Here is a 20,995-nt window from a genome sequence, read left to right on the forward strand (position 1 = left end):
GTGTGCTTGCATGTAGACGTTGCTTCAGTGCACCTGCAGTTGTTTTCTTGACCTATCACGGTGTTTTCACTTGGCTGAGCATTGTAAGTGCCCGTTTCCAAATTAAATCCAGTGAGATGTTCATTGTGATCGAAACACAGTTCTGCTGTAGGTAAAAATGTAACATTCCCTCATCTGATGTGTTTCTGCAAATACAACAAAAGCTCTTTGTCTAGATACATTTATTCTTTAATGTTCCGTGTGGATATATGTAGGTGTATCTCTTATGGATGTGCTCAAAGACCTGAATGCATTGTGTGTTGCAGTATTTTTATTAGTGTTTACGTGTGTTGGTGTTTCAGGAGCATGCATATGTTTGTGTATGGATGCAAGTGCTTATATGGGTGGGGATTTTGTATCTGTCTCTATATATATGTGACATACCCACCCACATCCTTACCCACAGAGTCGTTGAAAATCTTTGTGCATGTGATGTGGGTGTGTGTGTAATGTAGAAGTGTGAATAGTGTGGGCAGGAGAAGATTTGAATGCCATGGTAATAGATGACACAGTTTCATTTGATCGCTGTGACCTTTTAGGAAAACAATCCAATCTTTTCCCTTTTTGTTTTGTTTATTTTTGTGTGTTTGTGCATGTGCCTCAGGTTAAGTGCTTCTTCTGCATGACCATAACCAAAGGGTGACCCATCCACTCCCTTGTGTCCTATGGGGACCTCAGAGCCAGTTTCTCAGTCTTCATCTCCTCCTCCTCCTCCACCGCCTCCTCCTCCTCTTACCACTGCTGCTGATGCCCTGGGTGCTGCTCCCAGATTTGAGACATTGTTGACAGGCTGAAGAAAGCATTTGCAAAGACCTCCTCACTGTGTAAATGAAGTGATGGCTGGAATTAACTTCAGCTCTCTAAGAAATGACATTAAACAGTAAGTGTGCTAGGCCAAAGCATTACCAGGAACAAATAATGAGGAAAGAGACTATTTGCATTTGGTTTCAATGATGAGCTAAAACCATCTGCGGAGAACAGGTACCCTTTGGTTTGCTTTTTTTTTTTTTTTTTCCTGAGGAATGCAGCCTTTATAGACTTCGAGGCAGACATGATTCTGATCAGGTACAGCTGTGATGGCTGCAGGAGATAAATGAAAATAAAGGGGCTTGGTGGATGGAAGAACAAGGTCTCAGCTGTTCTCTGGTCCAATCTGAGAATTTCATCTTTTCTCATTAGCAAAGCAGTAGTTTGTGTCCAACCTTCTGGAGAACAGGAAAATGCATCTCTGTGGCTTTCCAAAGTACAGGTTCAGTGCTACAACCACGTTGCCCCGCTCGACGCGCAGGGGACAGTCCTCCGAACGCAGATGGCTTTGAACTTCCTGGCTGTGAAAGTCACGGCCACGCTGTAAATAGCACAAAACCTCGTCAGGGCAAGCGCCCACAAACCAAAACAAGAGTTGCAGGATGGAGGTCGCCATGGTGAGCGCGGACAGCTCCGGCTGCAACACCCACATGCCCTATGGATACGCAGCCCAGGCGCGGGCCCGCGAGCGGGAGCGGCTGGCCCAGTCCCGGGCGGCGGCAGCGGCGGCCGTGGCAGCGGCCACGGCAGCAGTGGAAGGTGGGGCGGTGGGCGGAGGGGGACCCTACCACCACTACCACCAGGAGCAGGCCCGCGGGGCCTCCTCCTCACGCTCCGGCGGCCTGCCCCGCCAGCAGAGCGGCAAGAGGAGGAAGAAGGGCAAGAAGAGGAGCCACCACCTGGGCAGCAGGGAGTGCGGGGCCTCCTTCCCCTGCTCCGAGCTGCTGCCTCTCAGTGGTTCCGAGGAGAGAATACTGAAGGACTTGAGCGAGGAGGAGGAGGAGGATGAAGATGAGGATGAAGACGACGAGGAGGAAGGGAAGCTCTACTACAGTGATGACTATGGGGAGGATGAGTTTTCGTACTCTGACCAGCCGCCTGATGACGGCGGAGGCCCCGGGGGTTACAGCTCCGTCCGCTACAGCGAGTACGAGTGCTGTGAGCGCGTGGTGATCAATGTGTCAGGGCTGCGCTTCGAGACCCAGCTGAAGACCTTAGCTCAGTTCCCGGAGACGCTGCTGGGGGATCCAGCCAAGCGGGGCAGGTACTTCGATCCTCTCAGGAACGAGTACTTCTTTGACAGGAACCGGCCCAGCTTTGACGCCATCCTGTACTACTACCAGAGCGGTGGCCGGCTGAAGAGGCCGGTCAATGTGCCCTTTGACATCTTCTCTGAGGAGGTGAAGTTCTACCAGCTTGGGGAGGAGGCCATGCTCAAGTTCAGGGAGGATGAAGGTTTTGTCAAAGAGGAAGAGGAAAAGGTTTTGCCAGAGAATGAGTTTAAGAGGCAGGTTTGGCTGTTGTTTGAGTACCCTGAAAGCTCCAGTCCAGCCAGAGGCATCGCCATTGTCTCTGTCTTGGTCATCTTGATCTCCATCGTCATCTTTTGTCTGGAGACTTTACCAGAGTTCAGAGATGACAAGGAATTCGTCATGTCCCTGAGCTTAGGGAAGGGGCTTTCCAACGAGTCTCTCCGCCTGGACGCCGGGGAGCACACCATCTTCAATGACCCTTTTTTCATTGTAGAGACTGTGTGCATCATCTGGTTCTCCTTTGAGTTTACAGTGCGCTGCTTTGCGTGCCCCAGCAAAGCACACTTCTTCAAGAACGTCATGAACATCATAGACATTGTGTCCATCTTGCCTTACTTCATCACCCTGGGCACGGACCTGGCGCAGGAGCAGGGCAGCCAGCAGGCCATGTCCTTTGCCATCCTGAGGATCATCCGTCTGGTCAGGGTGTTTCGCATCTTCAAGCTCTCCAGGCACTCCAAGGGTTTGCAGATCCTGGGTCACACGCTCAGGGCCAGCATGAGGGAACTTGGCCTCCTCATCTTCTTCCTTTTTATTGGAGTCATTTTGTTTTCCAGTGCTGTTTACTTTGCAGAAGCTGACGAGCCTGCCACCCATTTTCAAAGCATCCCAGATGCCTTTTGGTGGGCCGTAGTGACCATGACTACAGTCGGTTATGGGGACATGAAACCCATAACCGTGGGTGGGAAGATAGTCGGGTCCCTGTGTGCCATTGCAGGAGTGTTAACCATTGCTTTACCAGTGCCAGTGATTGTCTCCAATTTTAACTATTTCTACCACAGAGAAACTGAGAACGAAGAGCACACGCAGATGATGCAAAATGCTGTCAGTTGCCCTTACCTCCCTACAAATTTACTGAAGAAATTTAGGAGCGCATCATCTTCATCCACAGAGGATAAATCAGAGTATTTGGAGATGGAAGAAGGAGTTAAAGAATCTCTTTGTGTAAAGGAGACTAAAAGTCAGGACACGGGGAATAGCAGTGAGTCAGAGAAGAAAAACTGTGTAAATTCAAATTCTGTGGAAACTGATGTGTAGTTTTGAGCATTTCCAAATATATTTATGCATTAAAGAGTGCAGTGAAAATAACGAAATATGCAAAAAAGAGTCTGCAGCATACAGTAGTATGCCATTTAATGGTTAAATACAAATAAAAAGCATTGCTGAACATGTGTTACATATCAAGTAAGTGGTACAACTTGAGGAAAGGGTTGCTAGATCTGAAAAAATTTCAGACTTTATATTTTTATTAGAATGCAAGTGTTTTGCACATGAGGCTGAAAAATTTATTAAAACCAAGTCAGTTTTAAAGTGGGTGCATGAACTGTTGACATCACTAATAACAGCTCTGTGGTAAAAGTTGGCATTCAGAGGTATTTACTATGTAAGAAACACTGAAGTTTGGTAGTCATTTATCTATTTATCAGTGCTTTAATAGCAGCTACCATAAATCATTGGATACCATAGTCATTGTTTTTCAAATGGTAAATTTATTGTAAAAAGATATTCTACAGAAGATATATCAATTTCTTTTTTTTTTTGAAATCTATAATGCTTGTTTTTAACTGGAAATTTACTTTGGAAAGGCTGTTTACCCTCCAGAAATTGTTTATTTTTATAACTCTCTTTGGAGGCATTGCAGCATTTGTTGTCTAATAATGAAAGAAATGAAGTAAGAGAATTGTTAAACCTGGTCTGACTGCAAAGGCAAAATGACTGGAATGCTTTTTTGCACTACTTTATATGCTGGAGATATATTGAAAGAGACTTCATACTGTGAATGTTTACTAATGTAATAGTTCAATGACAATCATTGGGAGAGTGAATTCTGCATCATATTTTATTGTTTCTTCTTTCTCTGTGATGCTGATGGAAAAACAGCTGACATGACATCAATTCCATACTCTTTTTAATTATGAATATCTGTGATCTGGAAAAGGATTGTGAAGTAAAATTTTCTAATCAAAATTATTTGAAATCGGTGTTTTCTACTGATGCCCTCAAGAAATATCAACCTAATTTATATCTTTTTTTTTCTTCTGCCTAATTTAGCATTCAGAATCTATGATTAGTACGTGCACTTTGTCAGTATTGAGGAAATTTGGTGTATGGGAGGAGCAGGTAGAAGTAATGAGATGCTCAGTTGTTACAGTGCTGACAATTGAGGATTGCTGACTTTTAATAATGTGCTATTATTGGTGCTGCATTTCCCCTTGATTACAGCTTTCACCCATGTATATTTGAAGCAACATTTAAGATCTAAACCAGGCATTTTGGGTTTCAAAATGAACATATTGGGTCCCATGGAGTCCTTGTGAAAGCATTCCATGGTATCTCTTCACTGATTTTCAGGCCAGCTATGTTTTGCTATGTGTCAGAACCTCCCACTGCCCTTCCTAGGAGGTTCAGGTAGGTAAAGATTAGCTGGCCTGCCGTATATTCCAGAGTCCAGAGTGAGATAGGTAAGATATTGCTGCACAACATAAATAATAGATTCAGAACCAGGCTTTTTCAGCCTTGCCATTACTGAGGGAAGGCACACTTAATCTGTCACTGTTTTTGAAGAGGCACTGTGGAACATTCCAGATTATAAAACTTGAACCAAATTGGCATATGCACTTTAAGGTCTGGGACAGGCTGTTTATGGAAGGAAAAAGGACTTACTAACACCACAGAATTACATTAGTTTGCAATGTTCATTTAAAGTTGAGTGGAGAGTTTTTTGCAGGAGGGAGAACCTGTTGGTAACTGACTTACAGCAACAACAGATGCACTCTGAATTGGGCATCCATGATATTACACATGATAAGCCTTGTTTGCTGAATCCAGTGACACCAAACAGAGCTGCAGACACAGGCTTCTCTTTAATGGTTGGGTTTTGCCTTCATAGTTTTTCTGTGAGTCTCTTCGAAAAGTTTCTCTGCTTGTCTTCTTTTGCATTGCAGAAAAATAAAAAAAAAGACAACACACAAAAGACTGCGTTGTGCTGAACCCTGCTTCAAAATGTGTGTTTAAGTGTCTGATTCCTAATTTAAAAACACTGAGCAGGCTTCACTATATTTTTGATGCGAAGCATTAGAAAGAGCTCCTTTTTATTGTGGTGGTGTCAATTCCAGCTGTGCTTTGAATGAAGTGACTCAGTGATTTTATACATAGGCATTTGCCAAAATTTAATGTTACATTTCACTCCAGCTCACCCGAGTTAAACGTGCTAAATACTTCTTTCTACAGGGGCAATATCAGCAGTGAGGATGAGTGCTCTATAAAATCCAGCAAAAACCTGTAACTGGAAGGATTTCTTTCACAGATAGCAGTTAATGGCGTGAAGGGCATGAGGGTTCTCTTGCTGAATGGCTTGGTCCTAGTTCTGCCTGACACCAGAGAACATTTAGTGCCTGGGACCATGGCAACGAGCTAGGAGTGAAAGAAACACTGAGCAGGTAAATAAAGAACTTAGGGAAAATAAGTAGTATGTGTTTGCAGCATTGACTGGTTGGAAGGGGAGGTGGTTCATAAGAGGTGGATTTCAGACCTATGATGGAAAGGAGAAAACTCTTTGAATCACTTTGTGAATGCATTCATGCTGGAGCCACGGAGCTCAGCATGGGGGGAGTGCTTTAATAAACAGCTGAGACCAGATATTGACAAACTGCTGTTCAGGAGTTCTAGAAGATGCAGTTTGTTAACATCATCAATTTCATTTTCAGTTCTGTTCTTCATTACAGTCTCTGCTCGTTTTGTCTTTTATAGGTAACATAAAAGAAGAGTGATTGCTCTTAATTTCAAACTGGTTCCTTTCTCTGCATTCTTGATACATGACCGTGAAAAAAAACCCCAAAAATGTTATCTTAACTTCTTCAAACACTCGGCTGTTAATTTAAACAAGTGTGCAGTTTCTGTGCTAGGCTGTTTTCAGAGCAGTACCTTGCTCTCAGAAGGAGAAGCTCTGACTGTAGGGGCTCCTAGCAGTTGGCAGAGCAGCGTTCTGGGTGTGTCCTCAGGTAGTGCTGGAACCTCCTGCAGTGGATAAACACTTGGTCATGATAAATAAGAGCTGTAGAGCTCAGTGCTGGGTTGTGCTGTCAGCATTCTGAATCACAGAAAGAATTGTGCATTCCAGAGTGGAAGCAAATAGCTTTACTTGGGTTTGTAATTTGATTTTTCATCTGTCTGTTGGTCCAGTCACAATATAGTTTTATCATGCCAAAGTCCTACCACTAACATGCTAAAACCCAAAGAATCCCAAGTGCTTCAAGAAATAGGAATTTGTGTTAAGTATTACTTTGGTTGAAACTGTGTGCCAGAGAAACCCTTTAACTGAGCTGTTATGGCTCCAAATTACTGCTCCTGCTTCCGCCAGACCTCTCCTAGTGATACTGACAACTCTCAAAAAAATAATTTTATTGTGACTTGGGCATTTTACATGTTTAAATTCTAGTGGTGAAATGCATTCCTGATGTAGCTGATGTGAATGGATTTACACTGGGGATCATTTTAGTTCTACTAATGTAGTTCAAATGATTTCACATTGACATACATTTCAGCTAAAAATAATGCAAAATGAGATATTTCAGGTTTGCTTGCAGTGGTGACAAAATTTGGAGGAGTTCCATTAGAATTCATAGAAACACAGCAGCACCAAATCTGATTTCAAATATAGTCTGATAGTTAACAGTGTGCTGGCATTTACTTAAAGAATTTCCTAGGTATTTTTATAGTTACCTTAAGTGCCAAGGCCAGACTCATAAGGAGAGAGTTTTGCCAGCTGAGGCATTGGATTTAATGGCTGACTTCAGAGATCCATAATTTTTTTTTCTTTATTACATTTCTGATGTTACATTGGTTCCTTGAAAACATCAGCCTGGATTCTGAACTTTATGCCAGAAGAAGAGTTGTGTAACCTAGTTAGAATGAAGCTTTTTAGTGTTCAGTTAAGATTTCTGGAGTGATTCCACAAGAGGCTAATTCCATTTGATGGAAAATATAATTTGTTGGTATTAGAAGGGGAATTCTTCTGCTTACATAGGTTTTTGTGTATAGAATCCACCTCTGTGGTGTTCATGTAATGCAGAATAAATCTGGGAGATCCAGGGGATAAAAATCCCCAATGTGATCATGGTTGGGTCTAATGAATAGAAATAGTGTCCTTGGTGTTTGGGGGTACTGGTAGGCCTCCTTGTGGTCATAAAAATTGGGATTTGCACGTGTTTTCAGCCTGTAGAGCTTTGGAATGTGAAAATGGTTTTCATAATAGTGGTGTGGAAAGAGTTTATGATCAGGCCATAACCTTGAAGAAAGGTGTTAGAGTGTAACTCCTGACATGGAACATTCCTGTCAAGTTTGCTGTCAGGTGTTGAGAGTCATTTGACTTGGGATTTGAAAATTCAGTGCTGAGCTGCCCAAGAACATGAGGTACTTCATATTTGCATAAGTGTAGGATAAATGTGCTATGGAAAGCCAGCTAAATATCAGAAAGTCTGTTCCATTTGAAGCTAGTTCCTGAAAAGTCTTTCTTCCACAGCACTGGAAAATGAAATCTGTCTTTCTGACCATCCTGGATGTATAAACTCATTAAGAATACCAATTAATTTTTAGCATAATCTTTAAATTTATAGATAATCCTCAAATTAAATATAATCTATTCATTATATTACTGGCTTCCTCTATTTTTTACTGGTTCTTTATTACTTTTTGCTGTCATTGCACCCAGTTATAAATACTTTAAATTTATTAAATATATTATGATTTATTTAAATTTATTAAGTAAATATTTTAAAAAAATTAATTCATCAACATGAGACAGTAAGAAATAAAAACAAATATGAAAACCACACCAACCATGGCATCCAGCATGTAAGTTATGTATTTTTCTTATCTTTAAATAATCTAAATAACAGAATAACTTCAAGAGACATGGGGCAGGGTATACACTTTCCTCCTGCTATAACTGAATGATCAAATGATTCAGATTTTGCAGTGAATAAGATCTAGTTGGCAGATTTATAATATTTTTGCACCTCCATTTGAAACAAATACTTCTAGACGGTTGGAAATTTTTGTAAAAATGAGCATCTTTAATTTCCACAGGGACCATCTAATGTGGACAAAGTGATTGGCAGATTAATTCTGGGTTAAAGTGCATAAATGTTTTGAACCTGAAACCCAGGTACTCCACATATCCCTGCCATGCTTCCTGTGTGTTCAGAATTCCAGATTCTGAAGGAAAAATCATTGAAGCATTATGTACTGAGATGGTTGAATTAATTCTTATTTTTAATCCTTTTCTGTACAATTATAACGTGCCTTGAGCCCTTTTTCTGCAACAGGCCCTCTGGTAAATAAATGCATAAGTATGTAAGAAGGCAAGAGAAAGTTTACATCAGACATAAAAAGCTCATAAAACAAACTAATTGAGGGAAAGTAAGTAAAAAACTCCTTTTATTTCCTCCATTTGTGCATTTTTGGTGCTGCCAGTAAAATCAAGCTGGGGGCACACTGGTTGAACTGGTCTGCAGCTCCAGGGAGGGGTTCCAAGCCTTGTTTCTCTCCCAGGTTCCCTGGGCTCAGCTGGGCCATTGTGTGTCTGGGGAGATGCTCCCTGTGCTGGGCAGCAGTACCTGGGCTGCCACAGAGTCCTGGAGGTTTTTAGCCTATCTGGTAAATCCATGGGGGGAAATGATGCCTCAGGTTTCGGCTTTTCTATGTTTCACATTCTGTGCTGCTTTAGTGAGTGGGTCTGAGCTTCGCATGAGGGGATGGTGAGCTCTCTGCACAGAGCAGGGAGACAAAACAATTCCTGCTCCAGCTGGGCACCAAGGACAAATGACCCAAATCTCAGCCCCAAGAGCACAAACCCCGTGGGCTGGAGAGAGAAAAACAAGCAGGGTGGGACTGCCTGGGCTAAAGCTGGGATGGGACAATGAACTGCAAGGTGCAAATGGAGCAGAACTGATCCCAGGGAGAGACCCCGGGAGCGCTCGTGCATTTTGGGGCCATTTTGGTTCATCTTGGGTGCAGCCCTGGCTGGGCTCTTGTGCTGCCCAAGGTGGGTCCATGGAGGAGATCCTTTGGATAAATCCCTGCTTTATTCTTTAGCTCTGTCCAGCCTCTGCTCTAGGGCAGCCTGCACAAGGGATCACTCCTACTTCAAGTATCCTGCTGAGTGCAAAATTTGGATTATTTGCTTGGTAATACCATACAGCCTTCCCAGACAGGGAGGCCTCAAAGATTCCAGTTTGCCAGTTCCCAAGCTGTAAAGGGTCTCACATCTGCATTCACAAAATGTGATTTTCAGTACCTGAATCCCATTCATTTCATAAGGAGCTGGGCTGTGAAATGCTTCCTGAATTGAGGAACAGTTGATTTTCTTAAGGTCGGAAAAGACACTGTGGTGGAGGAGGTTTTCCTGGTGTTGCACAAAGGAGTGTAGGAAGGGACAGAACATATTCAAGGGAGATTTTGGTCTTTCTTTGTTTTTATTCTCTTGCTCCAATGTACCTGGGGCATTTGTGTTCAGAGTAAGGGAGGAGGATGGATGGAGTCAGTGAGGTATGTCAAAGGCATCTTTAATTTTAGATACATGCTTTTCCTCTGTTCTTAGCAGTCAGAATAAACTAAGTTTGAGTGCTTTTTGTTGTGATGATTTTTTTGTTTGTTTATTTGTTTGTTGTGGTTTTTAAAACATTATTGTTATTAGTTACTTAGTCCTAAGACTTATTATAAAGGGATGATATATGCTGAATCTGGAACTATCCTCCTGGACATAAATGGTAGCTTTCCATTCAGAAAACCAACTGAGACCTGCTCAGTGTCACTCCTGTCCTTCTCTTTGGGTTTCAGGTGTGCTGCCTTGGGCTCCAATGCTCTTGCACTGAAGTCTTGCAGGGTTTCTTGTGTCAATAGTGGGCAGTACCTGGCCCTGCCATGTGGGAGAGCCAAGGAGAACATTCATTTTGCTTGTTTGTGTTTATGTTGGTATGATTTTGGTGCAGTAGAGGAGGGATGCTCCCATGATGTGCTTTGGAAAGAAATCCAATCACATGCATGGGGAGACCGCATTCCCCTCTTTGCTGTGCCTTGTGCAATCAGAGGACTCTGCTGGCTGCACTGGGATCCCTGCACTGTGCATCCCACCACGTTCCTATTCCCCTGAGACCAGCGGAGCTTTGGTTTTCCATCAGAGCCCTTGAGATCTGTCCTTCTGGTGCATGAATGAACTGTCGTTCCTGCCTGTTGTTGTGTCCTTGCTTTCACAACTTTGTGATGAATTCAGGGTGTCACTCAGTGACAGCCTCTCCTTGCACAGGGAGCCTCTGCAGTTTTCTTACACAGAAAACTGCAGAGGGCTGTGGGTACTGATGGAAGGTGTGTGGGCACACAGTTTGGGGTGGTTGGGGCCCAGCCTTATCCCTAATGGGCCCCAGCTGGGCAGGACAGGTGACTGCTGTGGAAGGTAAGGAGCCATGGAGTGCCCAGAGGTGCTGAGCAATCACACAGGGAGCAGAGGGCACACAGGTGCAGGGCATCAACAGGAGGGCATAAAAGGTTGAAGAACAAAAAAAAAAAAAAAAAAAAAAGCAGACACTTGCAGTCTTCTGAAATGGGTATGGTGTTACTCTGTGTGGGCTGAAGCTTTCTGGAATTTTGTGGTGACACTGGGTTTTGTGGCCATCTCAACTGTGACAAAGGTATCTCTTGTTTTTCTATATTGGTGTTACAAGCTACATGTTCCACACACTGTGTATTTCAGGTTAAACACCTTGTCTTTCATTAGTGGGTCTGTACTTTAAAGATGCCTTCAACTTGCCCTGAATTCCTCAGGAATTTAAGGAATTTTCAGGTCTCAAGCATGAGGGAAGATGATCCCTCTTTGCATTCAAAATGGCAAGGCATTATTTTAAAGCAGATATATTGCATATTTTCAGGTTAAGAAGTTAAGGAATAATATTTTGCTATTAAAGTCTTTCTTAAATATTAGCTGCAGATACACACAGAGAAGAAAAATATGGTTTGATCACAGGGAAGAAATAAAAAATATTTTTAATTCAATGTTTAAAGGGCATAATCGTGTTTTATTCTGTGCCAGATGACAAGCTCAGATAAATGTTACTTTAGCAAGAATCTATCCTACTGCAGAGAGTGCAGTAGAGGAATTGTATAGCAATTTATACTCCAGCATTTATTTCTGTGTGTTTTTATTTCTGTTAGCTATTTATAAGCAATGTTATTTTTTCAGGACTCCTAGATCTCAAAATTAAGGACAAAAATGTCATAAGGATCTGAGTAAATGAGAGGAACAAAGTTAAATTCTTCTGAGGATTTGCAAGAAGAAATTGTTATCTTCGTGCCTTTTTATTTGTGAACATCTCTAATGAATGATAGGATTATTTCATAGGTTGGAAGGTAAAACTGGTTTTGTGTGGCTAGTAAAATATTTTCTGTTTCTCAGTTTAATGGAGGATAAGCATTTTTATGTCCTTGAAATATATAGAACATGTGAGAAGTCTAGAGAGTAGAAATTGAAATAATTTGCTGCTCTTTGACCTATTTACAAGACAATATTGTCAGAGTTGATTTGTGATACTGGAAAACTCAATTCCTAAGCCAAATGCAGTGGCTGTAAGCAGATTTACTTTTGAATTCGTGCAGAAAAAGTGCTTTTTAAATGGTCTCATTTTTGGGCACCCAGAGATAAGGACATTCAGATCACTACCTACTTCTGAAAATTTCTCATGGTTTGATTGATTTGTGTCTTTTGAGAGGAGACAACAAACCATATTTCAGGTATTTTTTGGTTCCTGTGCTATTCTGTATTTTGAATTATACCTAATAGAAGCAAGCAGGGAAACCCCCAAGGTTTCCAAGCACAGTCCAAGTTGCACTGCCAAATGAAACAACAGATGTGATTTACCAGGTTCCCCTAATTAGTCAGGCTTCTTCCATCATAGGATTGCCCAAAGAAATGCTCCCTAATACTTCTGACCTCTGCTCTATGCTGTAAAAGGTTCTCCTGATGCCAGAACAGGAATGGCAATTTGAGGTGGTGAAAGAAATGTGTTTGGGAGCAGCCAGGGCTGGCTCCTTTCCCAGGGATGGGAAAGGCAGGAGCTGAGTGGGATCCCACAGGGAGGGGACCTCATCAGTGTCCTACAGCATGAGCAGGGTGAGATGAGCTCCAGGTGAGGCTGGGCAGGACCTTCCTGGGTGAAATGGGCTCCAGGTGAGGCTGGGCAGGACCATTCTGGGTGAAATGGGCTCCAGGTGAAGCTAGGCAGGACCATTCTGCATTAGATGGGTTCCAGGTGAGGAAGGGCGGGACTATCCTGGGTTAGATGGGCTCCAGGTGAGGCAGGGCAGGACCATTCCAGCCAATTTGAGGCTTGATAAAAGCCTTGCATTAACTACAGCCAGAAGCTCTGCTAAGATGCAGTTGTACCTCAGGCTTTGTGTTGCTCCATCCAAAACTGAAAATGTGCATTTTTCAGAGCTCTAAGTACTGACCCATTGTTAAGCTTTTTGCTGCTATCGTTTTTTGGTTCCTGAATCATGCCTAGGTGTTATTTCCTCAGTGTTTTACTGCTGCCAATACATCTACAATTATTTCTCCTAAGCTGTGGTACCATTTGCTTTTTTCAGACAGCTTCCTTGTGGTGATAGGCCAAGGCATTTTCACGGATTTTCTATTTTTTGCTTGTTGGATGTATGGATTCCAAAGAAGGTGCTGGGAAGTAGCTAATGATGTTCTGATTTGGACTGACATCCAGAAAGGGGCTAGAGTGTAGTGTGTAGTATTTCCTAATCTTTTAATTAAGATGATTAGTGGGTTTTTTCTGCTGTTCTGGCAGCATTGTCATTGTTGGAGCGGATGTTGTATTAAGCAAATACAGCAAATGCCTGCATATCTAAATTTGTGTCTTGTATGTATTACAAAGTATGTGAGCCCTGTACCATCATTTTATGAAGGTTGAAATATTTGAAGAGGTGTCTGAAAATTAGCCTGGTGTGAACTAAATTACTGGAAAAAAAATGCTGTAGTGATGCCTTCCCTTGGTGTGTGTTTGCTGAAGGTGGGAGGTGAGCCACATGGCCTGTGCTGAAGTTCTGACAGTGGAGTATGTTGTTAAAATGGGGATTGGACCTGGATTTGTCTGTTTCAAAAAAAGCAAGAGTGGTTTTTCCCAGTATTTATGCACACAGATGGGAAGCTGCACATATTTGGGAAGCAGAATGTCCAAGCTGTTTTCATGGGACCATCCATGCCTGCAGACTGAAACATGATGGAAAATTCCAGAGCACCAAACACCAAATTTTGGGTTCTGAGGATCACAAAGCAAAACCCCATCTCTTTCCTAGGGCTTGCTTCTTCCCAGAGGCCTCAGTCCCCCTTACCATCTCTGCAGCCCACTGGCAATCCCAGAAAGGAGCAATCATAAGCAATGAAATATGAAGGTGAAGGAGAACATCCCCCCCAGATTGTATAGTATGAAATACTTACATGAAAAATGCAATCAATATATTGCAATGCCTTCCTTCAGCTTCTTCTTTTTTGGTTTTTTTGGAATACCCAGTGTTTGATGCAGTGCTGTGAGCATTCTCAGGAGCCTCTTTCTGTGATGAGCACTTGGTTTTTGTGTCTCTCTGGTGTTAATGAATCCAAGCAGATTCAGGAACTGAATCCAAATGACAGAAAACTTCATAAATTCAGTGAGCAAAGTCAAGAGGTTTTGTTATTTTCAGTAACTGCTAGTAAGGATGTTATGTTAATTAGAGAGGTCGAGCACTGCCTCCAAAGGCAGATTGGTTATTACATGCTCTCCAGCCTTCAAACTGTTGTATCTTGAGCCTTCCACTTTCTAGGGACTGGTATTTGTTTCCATTGTCAAGGATTAAAAGGTGTTTTTTTTCCCCATCTGGAGCTGTTTTTTTAAGGAGGCAGCTCATGTCCTGTGAGTGCCTGATGTGCAGGCAGGGCTGCAGAGCTTGGTGTGTCTGTGGTGCTCAGTCCTTGAGGAAAGTCCCACTTCCAGGGAATGGAAAAGCTGCTCTGGGATGCCACTTGGAGCTGAGCAGCCACAAAACCAGCAGCTCTCTGGAGCAGGAGAGTTCAGAAAAGCTGTGGGTGCTCCATCCCTGAAGTATTCAAGGACAGGCGGCATGAGCAGCCTGGTCTGGTGATTGTACCCACCCATGGCAGGGGGGTTGGAGCTGGATGGTCTTCAATGCCCCTTCCAAGCCAAACCATCCTGTGATGACAGATTTAATACCACTTTATGCATTAAGATCTTTGTACAGTTGACCACGTAATTTCCAAAAGCATTTTTATCAGGTAGTTCAACCCTGAAGTCTGGTTTAAACTATGTAGTTAAAATAGGTCAGCTGCTCAGAAACTTCAGGGAGTAAAGGGATATCAAATGAAATGTTGGTAAATGCACAGAAAAGTGAAGGACATTACAAAATAATGATTATCTCCTAAACAAAGCCACCAAAATATTGTATTTACATTACAGGCATTTCCTAACTCTTTGTGCCTGGGACTCAAATTTCTCATTTCCTAATTCTCTGTGCCTGTGTGCTGTTGTCCTGCTCCAGGTCTGTGAGTAGCAGCAGCTATAGTTTTTCCCATTGATAATGAGTTTAACACACTTGGGAAAAGTGCTTTTAAATCCCAGGATTAAGGAGAGATGGACAGGAATTACTTTGCCTCTGCAATTACCCACTGTGTTTCAGATTGTGGAGCAGCTGTACTTTGTTCTTTCTGAAAGTTAAGACATCTCTTTTTCTCCTGGATTTGCAGAGAGTGCTCTTGCCTGAAACCACTTGAGCTGGATCATGATCTTCCTTTTTACTAGATGTTGTTGCCCAAATAAATACTTAAGACAGAAATGTTCAAAATGTTGTTGCCACCCCCACTCCATAAAGGCTTTCCATGCTAAAAAAAGAGAAGTCTAAACAAATATTAAACTGCTTAAATTATATTGTAAATGCACAGGCACCAAGCAGGGCATGGCATTCTGCAGGATGAAGATCTCTGTTTATGAAGCATCAAAACCTGCAGTATTTTGCAGAACCTGAAAAATCAGAACCAGAGATGTGCAGGATTCTTGTTTTCAAGTTTGGCCTAGCTTCTGTTCCTGCCACTGCTTTGAATTTTGGGCTATATTAAGGTAACCTTTGTGTTTGGGCGAAAAAGAAAGAGGTGGTCAGTAATGCAGAAGTTACAGGGGGTGTGTTAATGTGCATAATGTAATGGGTAAAATGGGGATGTCAGTGTGGCACAGCACATAGAGTGCTCTGGTATTTGACCCAGTTCTGAACAAATTTGCTCAGGACTTGGAACAGCCCTGCCCAGAGCACAGGGAGGGGTATTTGTGTGATCACTGAATATTCCTATTGATTTAATACAAGCAAAGAATAGAGGTTTATTTTTAGAGTCCAGTGCAACTCTCTTCAAACCCTCCCCCTTTAAATTCATTTTCATTTGGATTCACTTTTTGTTTTCTTGCTGTTGTTGAGAATGTTGCAAACAAGGTTCTGTACCCAATTCCAATCCAATGGCACCCAGAAGGGAACAGACTTTGCTCCACAGACATTATTCTGCAGGATAAGATGTATATTACAGCTCATGGGCAGAGTTGTTAGGACTGTGAATATTTAAAATGCCACTAAGCAATGAAGGATTTGGGCTGCTCAGTCAGGTCTTTGAATGATAAATGGATTTACTCAACAGCAGCCATCTGCCTGCATTTGACATTACCTGAGTTCCATTTTGTGTGGACACAAGGAGCTGAAGGAAATTGAGTTTTGCCAATCTTAGCAAATTGTGTCTAATTGCACCCTGACTTGTTTTGTGTTCTGGAGAGCTGATACAGTTGATATTGTAGGATGATTGGGGTTTGTTGATGTGAGGCTGCTTGCTATGAAAAGGAACATCATGGTCCTGTTCCGCTGCGAGTTTTTGTTTTATGAAAATATTTTTGTATCTTTCGTATCAGATGTGATATTATTTCCCCACCAGATGTCACGCAAACAAGCCCTAATTATGCACATATTCAGTGTACTGGAGCTCAGGGAACCTGCTCAATGGCTGACTAATATTGCTTGCAGAGTGCTGCACTTGTATAAATACAGCATTTACTTGTTCTAAGCCACCTACAGTTACTTCTGCTTGAGATTTATATAACCAGTAATATTTTATGATTTCAGCCTATACAAAGGAGGTATTGTATTAAATGAAGAAAGAGCTTCTTTTTAATGCTGTAGTTAAGGCTCTGTGGTTTCTCATCTTACTTTCTAACTACTTTTGCTCATGTTAAATTCACGGTGAATTTTTCCACTTCTTTTACAAATGCAGAGTTTGTTTTTAGAGCTTTATTTCCTACAAGTAAGTGATCTGATCTTCACTTTGAGATTTCAGTGTTCTGATCTTCACTGCAAGGTTTCAGTATGTTGCAATTCACTGAGAACCTCTTGGTGGACTGGCCTTTATCAACATTAAACATTAAATGGTGCTGTACGTCAAATTATGAAAAAAATAGTGATTTAGATAATATCCAGGAGGTTCCATTCATAATCTCTCTCTCGTTATCATCTAAATAACAGTGTGTATTATGTACAGTCTTGGAAGAGGATGTGGAGCTACTTTTAAATTTCTTGGGCCCAGGATAGCCACGAGTGCCAAAGCCATGCATTTGTGCCGGGGGTCTGGTACACCTTGCAGTAGCTGTGCCAGGAGCTGCTGAGGCACTCAGAAGGTGCCCTGAGCAGCTGTGGCTGCCCCTGGATCCCTGCAAGTGGCTAAGGCAAGGTGTCCCTGCCCATGGCAGTGGGATGGAATGAAATGAGCTTTAGGGTGGGTGAATGGGTGCTGGAATGAAATGAGCTTCCGGGGAAATGGGTGCTAGAATGAAATGAGCTTTAGGGGGAATGGGTGCTGGAATGAAATGAGCTTTAGGGGGAATGGGTGCTGGAATGAAATGAGCTTTAGGGGGAATGGGTGCTGGAATGAAATGAGCTTTAGGGGGAATGGGTGCTAGAATGAAATGAGCTTCCCAAACTATTTCTCTGAGTCTCTGGGACATTTTTTCAGGTTTTCTCTGTGAGCACAGGGGAGTCCCCAGGAGCTCTGCAGGACATGCTCTGCCTGTTGCTCCCAAATCCTCCTCTTGCTGCTTTCTGCTGCAGAGACTCTGGGCCTGAGGAAGAGGCAATGCTGTGAGAACAGGTAGCCTCCTCTTAGGTGTTACTAAAGAATAATAAAGGGGTTTGTTTGTCATGTCACAGCCAGGAATGTGAGGCAGCAATGTGATTTGTCCTAAAAGGATTCCAGTATGTAATTGGCAGGCATTTTCCTGAGAAGGAAGCAAAAAGGAAAATCCTGGCTCTGTGAATGATGATCCAGATGTGTCATCCTCCGTTTTCCTTCAGCAAGAGCTTTCTCTTCCCAATCCAAAATGATTATTGGTTACAACCACCCCTGTTTCTGGAGGGATGATCTGTTCCTATCAATGTACCAAGGTGCATTTTTAGCAGAGTTGCCCTTGGTGGCTCAGAGGTGATCATGGCAGAGACATTGCTGCATGTCAGGGTTTCTCCTGATGCTGGCCAGGAACAGGGAGAGGCAATGTTCCCTTTCTTTCACTAACAGGAATTAGTGGAATATCACTCTTCTTAAGTATATGTGACCTAAAAAGAAAACTCAGTAACTAACCATGGAAGAATAATTTTAGCAGAGAACAAATTACATTTGGTATATTTAGTTTCTTTTACTTTAAACCAGTGAGAATATCTTTACTAATCTTTATTCAGGTGTCTTTTACTTAACTGCACAGCAAAATCTCTAGTCAAAGAATATAAATAGACTCAAGAGGAATTGTGAAATGCTACCTAAAATGAATAGCTCAAATTTGACTTGGAAAATGATTGTGTTGTAAAAAAGAATCCAGTATCTTGCTAATTTTTTTTCTAGCTAGAAAGCATCTTTCTACTCTTGTTTTAGTTGTTTTTTTCTGGTTCTCATGCTATGGTGCCATTCTTGAGAGGGCTCCAAAGAAATACAAATACACAAGAAAAATTACATTAATGAGAAGTCAGGAAAAAAATCCCACGAGGTTTTGGTATTTCTTTTGTTGAGATATTTGTAATTTTGTGTTTTAAGTACTTGGCCTAAAATGACTGACAAAATAATTCTAATTATGAAAAACATTATGAAGCTGGAATACATTGTGATTAGTGTGATCAGTCACTAATGTGTTCTGCTTTGGAACTGATGATGCAAGATGGCTTAAATATGTAGCTCATTATTATTATGGATGGTTTCTAAATTTACTGAATTGCTTCACCCGGTGCTTCAAAATAGAAAATTATATTCCCAATAATACTGTTTTGTACTGAAGTTTGTCTAGTCATAAGAATTTAAATGTCAGAATAAATTGCAAAAGTAAAGAGTTGCTGTTTTTAAGCAGAAAGCCAATAAGAATTAATAGCTGTTAATACAGTTTTCTATTAAATAGCTTAAAACAGCCTAAAATGTAGAAACAATCAGCAAAAAATAAATAAAAATACAAACAGTCAGTAATAAAAAATCCACTAATTTGTTAATGCAGCTTTGACTTAGTATTTAGTTATTTTTTATAATTGTTAGAGTAATGACCAGTTGATAATAAGGGATAGTTTACGGTTGGTCAGTCTCAGTCAGAACAATTTCTTCTTTGCCTCTCTGGAAAATTAGTTCCATTTAATGGAAGTAGTGCTGCAGTACTTGATACTGGATTTTGAGTTAGTTTGTGTGTGTAAAATATATTTTAAAAATAGTTTTATGTTATATTTGTGTATTTCCATGCATCATGGAGATTACTTTAGTAATGACAGATTTACTGTCTGTCATAGCATGCACTTTGGAAGACTTTTTATTTAAAACAAAAAAAATCTGTGCATTAACATTAATTCATGGAAATTTGGACTGCTGTTTGTCTTCCAACCCTTTTTATGTGGCATCTTTTTATAAAAAAAAAAAAAAAAAGTATTAAATACAATAGGAATCAATTGTGGTGGTGTTCACAGAGGTCCCAGGACGAGGGAAGAGATGAGAATCTTGACTCCACGTTTCAGAAGGCTGATTTATTATTTTATTACATATATTATACTAAAACTATACTAAAAGAATAGAAGAAAGCATTTCATCAGAAGGCTGGCAAGGAAAGGAATGGAATGATACTAAAATCTTGTGACTGACCAGACAGTCTGAGACAGCTAGACTGTGATTGGCCATTTATTAAAAACAACCTCATGAGACCAATCCCAGATCCACCTGTTGCATTCCACAGCAGCAGATAATTATTGTTTACATTTCATTTCTGAGGCCTCTCAGCTTCTCAGGAGAAAAGACCCTAGCAAAAGGATTTTTCATTAAATATGCCTGTGACAATATGCCTGTGACAATATGCCTGTGACAATATGCCTTATTTTTGCACGCTTATAGAGTAAGAAATACCAGTCACTGTCTGCGGGGTGAAGCTGGCAGCAGAAGGAAGAGAGACCCCAGAAGCAAGAAATTCAGAAACTGAACTTGGTGTAAAGTGCTGCTGAAGTACCCTTGTGACAGAAAATGCACAAGGAGTGGTAAAAGAGCAATTCGCTGTGGTCAGCCACAGAGCCACCTCTGCTCTGAAATGTGTGCAAGGTGGAGAGGGTATCACTTCAGAGTGCTGCTAGAGCACAATGGCTTTTGATGGGTCTTGATTGCTTAAGAACTGCTTTAATAAGTTTGTTTTGTGCAGGTACCTGCCTTAAATTATTGCTGAGTCTGGGTTAGGCAGTACAGGCTCAACAGAAATATTTTGTCTTTAATGGAGCTGTGTCATCTTTGGACAATTGGTTTAAATATGGCACTCTCTGCATTTACAGTAAGAAATGTTATCGCTGTTATCAATTGTTATCAATGTTATAATTGTATAAGGTATGAGAGCTGGACTTTATTAATTATACATTCTTTATGTAATTATTACAGACACTGTTGAGCTCTATTAGTTATTTCCTTGAGTGAGACCTTAATGCTGAGGACTAGTTCATGTAGGGCTTGATGCTGCTGGGAAATTGCAGTCTTCCTCTTTTCTGCACTTTTTAATTCCATTTGGTGAGCTGCTCTTCCCAAACTAAGCCAGAGCTCGTTGGCATCCCAGTGCTGGCCTGCTCCAAGCAGCTGCTGAAGCAATGGCTGTCCCTTGGCTCTTTGTGTTTGAATGACCACTGAGTGCCAAGCTTCTCTGTGCCACCCTTTCCTGCAGCAATCACACTAATTATGGCTTTTCAGGACACATGGCTGGGCAGCTTCCAATGCTCTCAACGGCACTGTGGGCTGTTGAAAAGGAAAGTTTGCCCTGTCTGGTATTCCAAAATGCCATTTGGAGGGCTGCTTGGCACTGCTGGGCTCCACGTGAGGAGGCACATCTGTGGCTTCTCCCAGTTTACTCCAGCCTTGCACTTGGGTGCTTCCCCGGGGTTCAAGGTGGCTATGGCAGCCAGAAAAGGCAATCGAGGAAAAAATTCAACTCTAAGAGTTTCCCCCAGGTTTGAAGATCAAAGGGTGTTTTGGAAGGAACTTTGGTGATTCAGCAAAACCT

General features: G+C 41.7%; 1 protein-coding gene across 1 annotated transcript; it reads left to right on the forward strand.

Moving 5' to 3' along the window:
• The first annotated feature begins 649 nt into the window (after nucleotides 1-649).
• Nucleotides 650-5,337, forward strand: KCNA4 (potassium voltage-gated channel subfamily A member 4). Its single transcript, XM_059848374.1, has one exon. It carries the CDS (start codon nucleotides 1,449-1,451, stop codon nucleotides 3,414-3,416), a length of 1,968 nt encoding a protein of 655 aa, XP_059704357.1. The 5' UTR covers nucleotides 650-1,448; the 3' UTR covers nucleotides 3,417-5,337.
• The last annotated feature ends 15,658 nt before the right edge of the window (nucleotides 5,338-20,995 follow it).

Source organism: Haemorhous mexicanus, chromosome 6 (genome assembly GCF_027477595.1).
Source record: "Haemorhous mexicanus isolate bHaeMex1 chromosome 6, bHaeMex1.pri, whole genome shotgun sequence".
NCBI lineage: Eukaryota > Metazoa > Chordata > Aves > Passeriformes > Fringillidae > Haemorhous > Haemorhous mexicanus.